We start from the raw sequence: 8,073 nt of genomic DNA, 5'->3' as shown, positions 1-8,073 counted from the left end.
GCTTCAGGGCCGGAGAGTGAGGCAAGGCTGGACTGGCAGTGGCGTGGCTGCTTCAGGGCCGGAGAGTGAGGCAAGGCTGGACTGGCAGTGGCGTGGCTGGTGTGGGGCCCGGAGAGCGAGGCAGGGCCAGACTGGTGACTCGAGGGTGGGCGTTGCTGCGCGATTTCGAATCGCTCACTGGGCTCCTAGTTTTTATATAAGAGAAAAAATCAGCCTCACCCTTTAAAAAGGAATTCAGAGTTTGAATATCCCTGCCTTTTGCAGTAGACAGGATGATAGAACTTGACAGATTCTGAATGGCATAAACTTCAACAGAGCATTATGGTTAACATAATTTTCTAACTTAGTATTAAATAGCTTTTGTCGGTAATTATGAAAATATCATAGTGATATTAAATGATGCTATCTTGACATCTTATGCGGTAAAGATGTTTTCCCAGAAAGCTAGAGAGTCTGTCAGATATGTCCTATCAACACTTTGGGAATTTTTCATTGAAGAGCTTGTGGTCTTCTCCAGATTGTCAGCTCTCCTTTACTTTTAATATACCCTGAAAGAATATTAGCTATTTAAGCATGGCTGGGTTCTTGAATAATTGTTATTTGAGATTTTATCCTACTGTGAATTTTATTCAGCATCTCATATGTAGAACATGTTCTTTGACAAGTATCTATATACTAGAGGCCCGGTGCATGAGATTTGTGCGCGGGGGTGTGTGTCCCTCAGGCCAGTCTGCACCCTCCAATCTGGGACATCCCTCTCACAATCCAGGACTGCTGGCTCCCAGCTGCTCGCCTGTCTGCCTTCCTGATTGCCCCTAACCACTTCTGCCTGCCAGCCTGATCACCCCCTAACCATTCGCCTGTCAGCCTGATTGATGCCTAACTGCTCCCCTGCCAGCCTGTTTGCCCGTAACTGCCCTCCCCTGCAGGCTGGTCACCCCTAACTGCCCTCCCCTGCAGGCTTAATCACCCACAACTGCCCTCCCTTGCATGCCTGGTCCCTCCCAACTGCCCTCCCCTGCTGGCCATCTTGTGGTGGCCATCTTGTGTCCACATAGGGGAAGCCATCTTTGACCACATGGGGGAAGCCATCTTGTGTGTTGGAGTGATGGTCAATTTTCATATTACTCTTTTATTAGATAGGATAGAGGCCTGGTGCATGGGTGGGGGCCAGCTGGTTTGCCCTGAAGGGTGTCCCGGATCAGAGTGGGGGTTCCCTTGGGGCATGGGGCAGCCTGGGCGAGGGGCCTGTGGTGGTTTGCAGGCTGGCCACGCCCCCCGGTGACCCAAGTGGAGGCCCTGGGATCTGGGATTTATTTATCTTCTATAATTGAAACTTTGTAGCCTTGAGCGGAGCCTAGCCTCCTGCTTGCTCTGTGGCCGCAGCCATTTTTGTTGGGATTTATTTATCTTCTATAATTGAAACTTGGTAGTCTTGAGTGGAGGCCAAGGCAGGCCAGGGCTGCGGAAGCTTGGCTTCCTCCATCGCCAGTGGCAACTCAAGCCTCCTGCTCTCTCCAGCTCCGTGGCTGCCGCCATTTTTGTTGGGATTTATTTATCTTCTATAATTGAAACTTTGTAGCCTTGAGTGGAGTCCAGGGCCGGCCAGGATGTGCGCAAAGATTGGCTTCCTCCATTGCTGGGGAAACTGAAGCCTCCTGCTCACTCCGTGGCTGCAGCCATGTTGGTTGGGTTAATTTGCATACTCGCTCCTGATTGGCTGATGGGCGTGGTTGTGGGTGTAGCGGAGGTATGGTCAATTTGCATGTTACTCTTTTATTAGATAGGATATAAAAGACTAAGCAACCATCCTACTGGTAGCTATGATGCACAATGACCACCAGGGGGCAGACGCTCCGAGCGGTAGCTATGACACACACTGACCATCAGGGGCCAGATGCCTGGACCAGTAGGTTAGCTTCCTGCTGGGCCTCTAGTATAAACATAAAATTACTATGGGTTAATTACATAGCATGTGCTCTACATCTATGTCACTCTGTCTCATTTCTGGTCAAATTCCAGACCTCCTTCACTTTTTAATTTTTCTTCTCTTTTACTGAAACAGTTGGTTGCATATCCTCCGAAATGTACAGCATGCAAATAGCAACAAAGTTCTAGCTTCCAGGAAAACATAATTAACAGAATATGGGGAGACATTGAGAAGAAGAAGCAAGAATTAGGAAATTCACACTGCTGAGGCATAAAGGGAATGCCAGAGTAACTCCAGAGAGATGTAAAGGTGTCAGTCTCATTGGAAGCTGTGGCTAGAACTGGTCTTTAAGTCATCCAAAGCACCTGCTCTGATTATCCTTAGATTGTATGTTTCAGATGGATCAAGTTATCTAAAGATGCTTTTATTTACATCATATAAAATTAAAAAAGATCACTTGCCCCATATGAAAGAATAAAATTATTGTTTATCATAGAAATAATGTCTCTTTGGGAAAGCTGGAATTGAGCTGAATGTGGGGGAAAGTGAAGGCCAAAGAAGAAACAGCACAGAGGAGAGAAGGCAGTTCCTGATAGGCAGGAGATACAGATGCTAATTACACTCTTATTTATTCTCCTCAATTGCATTTACAGTTTGCCTGGTGACTGTCCCTGAAAGTACTTATCCACTTATCTTTGACAAAGCATCCAGACATGCGACTTTTCCCTAATTCAGATTTCCACAGTCACTTTGTGAATAACTCCACAGGAAGTTCTACCACAATAAAAAATTGCAAATATCTCCCTAGCAGCATTGTCATCTCCAGCAGTCCCCTAAACTCTATTTTAAATGATTGTTCCTAGACATATTTTTGTCCAAGGAAGAGTGTTCTTAACTGTTTTCAATTTCTTTAAACATATTTATGATACTGGAAATTTTATCGACTGTGGAGATGTAAGGCACTCATATGTTTTTATACTCTGTCTCCATAATATATGATTAATGAATGATGTCTTTAAAAGAGAAAACGCAAAAATCAAATTCCACATCCTATATAATAAAAGCCTAATATGCTAAGTGTCCAGTCGTCCGGTTGGCCATTTAACCAATCAAAGTGTAATATCCTAATGATATGGTAAGGCCACTCAACCGCTCACTATGTTGTGCACTGACCACCAGGGGGCACACGCTCCCACTGGTAGGTTAGCTTGCTGCTGGGGTCTGGCCAATCGGGACTGAGTGAGACAGGCCGGACATGCCCTGGAGCCCTTCTGTGGACCCTCCACGGCTGGCCAACCTCCCGCGTCCCTCCCTGGCCCCGATTGTGCACCAGTGGGGTCCCTCAGCCTGGCCTGCACCCTCTCACAATCCGGGACCCCTCGGGGGATGTCAAAGAGCTGGTTTCGGCCTGATCTTGCAGACCAGGCCAAGAGACCCCACTGGTGCACGAATTCGTGCACCGGGCCTCTAGTTTTATATAATCCATTAATTTTATTTTAATGTCTGCCAGTTTATAGGCCAATAATAAATAAAGGCATGTTATGGAAATTTTTTAAGTCACCTTTATACTCTACATACTTTGTTCTAAAATAAGATGTTGGAGAGTTCATAAACTGAGGTTTTATTTTGAAATTTAATAGTTGGTTATATATGGTGATTTCCAAACTAGTATTAAGCCATCTTTTAATGAGTGTGAACATCAGATAAACTGCTTTCTTTTATTTTAGGTGATGGTGTTTGTGCATGCTCGAAATGCCACTGTAAGAACAGCTATGTCTCTAATAGAAAAAGCAAAAAACAATGGCCAGATTTCCTGCTTTTTACCTACACAAGGACCTGAATATGGACATGCAGAAAAACAGGTAGGGGACAGATGACAGTAAGATGCAGGAGCTAAAGCACACAATGTGCCAGATATACCACGTATTGTATGCATGAAAGATCGTCTCCAATTTCCAAGAAGTTAATTTTACACATTTATCATGTTATAATCTTGAATTTTTTCTTGACTTAATGATTTTTCAAAGGATCCCAATGCATGATGTGTTCAATCACCACTTCTTTCTAAGTGGTTATAATTGTAGTGTTTAGTCCTGCTCTTTAAAGTATATTGAAAACATAAAGGACAGTTAAGTTTTATAAAACATGTTAATATCTAATATCATTATCATTGTTCTTTGAAAGAACTAATTGATAATTTTTTTCATTTCTTGGGTTAGTATGACAGACATACCTACATAAAAGCTCTTTTTAAGAAGGTAAAAATTTGAGACCAAAAGTTTAAGAACAACTGCATTGCTACTCAATAAGCTCAAAGGACTAAAAAGTGAAGGTCCTCACTAGAAATGCAGAAATGAAGAGCCTCAAGCTCCACTTCAGTCTTGCCACATTATAATCTGTATTTCATCTCAATTCCAGGTGATTTTATGCACATTACAATTTGAGAAGTAATGTATCTTAAGATTTATAGAGGTTTTTTTTTAATTACTAGAGACCCGGTGCACTAAATTAGTGCACAGGGGTGGGGGCGAGGGGGTCCCTCAGCCCGGCCTGCACCCTCTCGCAATCTGGGACCTCTGGCTCCTAACTGCTCGCCTGCCTGCCTCATCACCCCTAACCAACGGCCTGCCTGCCTGATTGCCCCTAGTGTTCGCCTGCCTGCCTGATTGCCCCCAACGACTCTTCCTGCCTACCTGATCACCCCTAACTGCTTGCCTGCCTGCTTCATCGCCCCTAACCACTCTGCTTGTTTTCCTCATTGCCCCTGCTTGCCGGCCTGCCTCATCGCCCCTAACCACTGGCCTGCCTGCCTCATCGCCCCTAACCACTCTGCATGCCTGCCTCATCGCCCCTAACTGCTCGCCTGCCTGCCTGATCACCCCTAACCGCCTCTGCCTCAGCCCCCACCGCAGCGGCTTCGTCCAGAATGATGTCCAGAAGGTCATTTGGCTGTCCGGTCTAAATAGCATATTATGCTTTTATTATTATAGATGTCAAATAATGGTTTAGATCAACAGTGGGCAAAGTACAGTCCAAGGGCCAAAGGCAGTCACCTGTTTCTGTAATTAAATTCTGTTAGACAACTGCCAGACCCTTTTCTTTTGTCCATAGCTGCTTTTTTCACAAGGGAAGAATTTAATACTTACTTTGGGGACTGTGTGGCCCACAAAGCCTAAAATATCCCCTGACCCTTAGCAGAAAAAGTTGGCCCTGATTTATAGCTATGAAAATAAATTTTCAAATAAAATACTCTGAATATAAAATGACTAGAGGCCTGATGCACAAAATTCATGCAAGAGTAGGCCTTCCTTCCCCTGGCTGCTGGCACCGGCTTCCCTCTGGCCACTGGCACCCGGGATTCAGGCATCCCCCCGGCTGCCAAAAGGCACCTGGGACCCAGGCTTCCATCCAGCTGCCAGAGGGCACCCAGGACCCGGGCTTCCCTTGTAGCCCCAGCTTCATCCAGAAGGTTGTCTGGAAGGATGTCCAGTCTAATTAGCCTATATGCTTTTATTATTATAGATAGTAACTTCAAAATGTTTTATATGCATAAGATGTAACTAATGTTTTCTGAACAGTTGCTAGCTACCAGACATCTGTGCTTTCACATCTACTAATCAGTAAAATATATTTAATTGTTATGATTGCACTGTAAGTTTTACCACTTTTATTGATATTTTAAATTCTGAATATGATCATCTGATGCCAGTTTTTGTGACTGTCAGATTTTGTTTCAATTTAAAACTACAAAATGTATTCAATTTCTTCATTTTTTCACATTATAAAATTTTCTATTATGTAACACTTTTTGTACAGCTTTGTATTCTTCCAGTTACTTATTGATTATGAATTTATGAGTGTTTTTGAAAAGTCAGGTTGGCATTCCTAAGTTTTATTTCCTTTCTTTAGAAATACAAAGCAAGTTTACTGTGTTAAAAGCCAAGTGTTGAGAGCCACCTTGTGGATTTCTGGTTATTTCATAGCTCTCAATTCTGAGAGCTATTGCTGTTCTAAATAAAGCCGGTTTATTATTTAATTGTCATAATAATAATAATGTCTAATATTTATCATGTTCACTAGTGCCAAGGATCACTTTTATTACTTTATATAACTCATTCAATTCTCACAATCTATGATGTAGGTTTGTATTATTATCCCTTGATATGGCATATGTGTAAATAATTCAAATTTATCATGAAATATTTTAAAGCATATAGAAATAATTTATAGAGACTTTTTCAAGTAATTACCTAAGATAACCTCATCAAACACATATGCAGAGATCACTATGAAAAAACATGAAGAAATGGAAAGTTTTAATACAGTTGGGTAGATTTGAAAATGTGTAGTTAATTTTATTATATCATTTTTAATATTTTATTGTACTTGATTTTCATCCTGATTCAACTGTTATTATTGGATTTTTTAAAATGAAAATGAATTCCGCAAACATCTATACTAATAAAAGGGTAATATACTAATTAGACCAAAAAGAAGGGACATCTTCTGGACATCCTTCCAGACAAAGCCACATTGGCGGGGGCCAATGCATAGGCAGTTAGGGCGATCAGGCAGGCAGGGGAGAGCGGTTAGGGGAGATCAGGCAGGCAGGCAGATGAGCGGTTAGGAGCCAGCGGTCCTGGATTGCAACAGCGATGTCCAACTGTTGGTTTAGGCCCGATCCTAAACCAGCAGTAGGACAACCCGCTCACAATCCAGGACCACTTCTGCCTGCCAGCCTGATCAACCCCTAACCATTCCCCTGCCAGCCTGATCGACACCTAACTGTTCCCCTGCTGGCCCGATTGCGCCCAACTGCCCTCCTCTGCAGGCCCGGTCCCCCCCAACTGCCCTCCCTCCCCTACAGGCCCGGTCATCCCCAACTGCCCTCCCCTGCTGGCCATCTTGTGACCGCATGGAGGCAGCCATCTTGTGCGAGGGCATGACGGTCAATTTGCATATTATGCCTTTATTATATAGGATGTTCTCACTATAATTTTCTCATGATCAGCACCACTGTTTTTTCTTTTAAGATTCTTGTCCCCATTTTACAGATAAGGAAACTGAAACTGGGAGAGGGAATAATTTTCCTGGACTCCCATGTAGTGAGCAGTGTAGCCATGATTTAAGTGAATCTGACTCCAGAGTCTACCTTTTTCATCACATGTGTCTTATTTGGTCAAACACAGACAGGTAAAATCCAGTCTGGGTTTTTCCAAAGCCTTGAGAGCTTTGAGTATTTTTTTTTTTTTTTTTTTTTATAAACTGGAAGAACATTTCTTCAGTCCCAACCATCTTCCCCATTTCTCCTAAAGAGAGATTCAAAAAAGTTGGTCCCTCCACAAAGATATTATTTTTTTTAAAAAAAGATAAGGTAATTTTTCTGAATGTTTTATCAAAGCTTCAGAATTTCAGATTATCTAGTTCTGGTTGTATATGTCTTCCTATTTCTTGACGTGCCCTTTGAACTTGAATGGTATTAACATTCTAGTAATTCTAAGGAAGCTATTACCATGAGGGTAGGACATATTTCTTCCCACTTTTTTAAAATTGGGAAATTAAATACTCAAAACATTAAAATAAAATTAGAAGACAAATTTGATGTTGTCATACATAGAAATTTAGCCTCATTGGTCCTGTTAATGGAAATATAACTAAATCCCTACCACATCACAGTGATACTTTCCCCCTAAGTGTTTAATATAACCACTTCAATTACAGATTTACCAAATATTGTTTTTCAAAGCATTTCTTCACAGTTTTATTCAACACACTATAACTTTATTTGTATAAATAAGAAATGAAAACTACATTATGGAAATGGAAATGTTCCTTTCCTTCTCTCTCTCTCTCTCTCTTTCTCCCCCCTCCTTCACCTTCTCTCTCTTTCACCCTGTGTGTGTGTGTGTGTGTGTGTGTGTAAGGGCTATTTTGTGCTTGAATCACAGCTCAAGTGAGTCTTTTCTTCCCAATAAATTAAAATTATAATTCAGGACTCCTCATATCAATCCCATATTTAATATCACCACCAGCTGAAAAACCTACCATATTTTCAAATTGTCCACTAAAACAAGAAAATAGGGAAAGAAAAATGAAATACCTAAAAGTAGCTTAACCTATAGAGATAAAATGTCTCAAGAATT

General features: G+C 42.0%; 1 protein-coding gene across 1 annotated transcript in view; it reads left to right on the top strand.

Annotated features, from left to right (window-relative positions):
• Positions 1-8,073, top strand: part of ASCC3 (activating signal cointegrator 1 complex subunit 3) — a 262,237-nt gene that overhangs the window by 125,903 nt on the left and 128,261 nt on the right. The window contains exon 14 of the mRNA XM_008153441.3: positions 3,658-3,792. Within this exon, the coding sequence (XP_008151663.2) occupies positions 3,658-3,792 (135 nt within the window). The remainder of the gene's footprint in view (positions 1-3,657; positions 3,793-8,073) is intronic.

Source organism: Eptesicus fuscus, chromosome 10 (assembly GCF_027574615.1).
Source record: "Eptesicus fuscus isolate TK198812 chromosome 10, DD_ASM_mEF_20220401, whole genome shotgun sequence".
Lineage (NCBI taxonomy): Eukaryota > Metazoa > Chordata > Mammalia > Chiroptera > Vespertilionidae > Eptesicus > Eptesicus fuscus.
The sequence above is the reverse complement of the archived record's forward strand: the minus strand, read 5'-3'. Positions and strand labels throughout refer to the sequence as shown.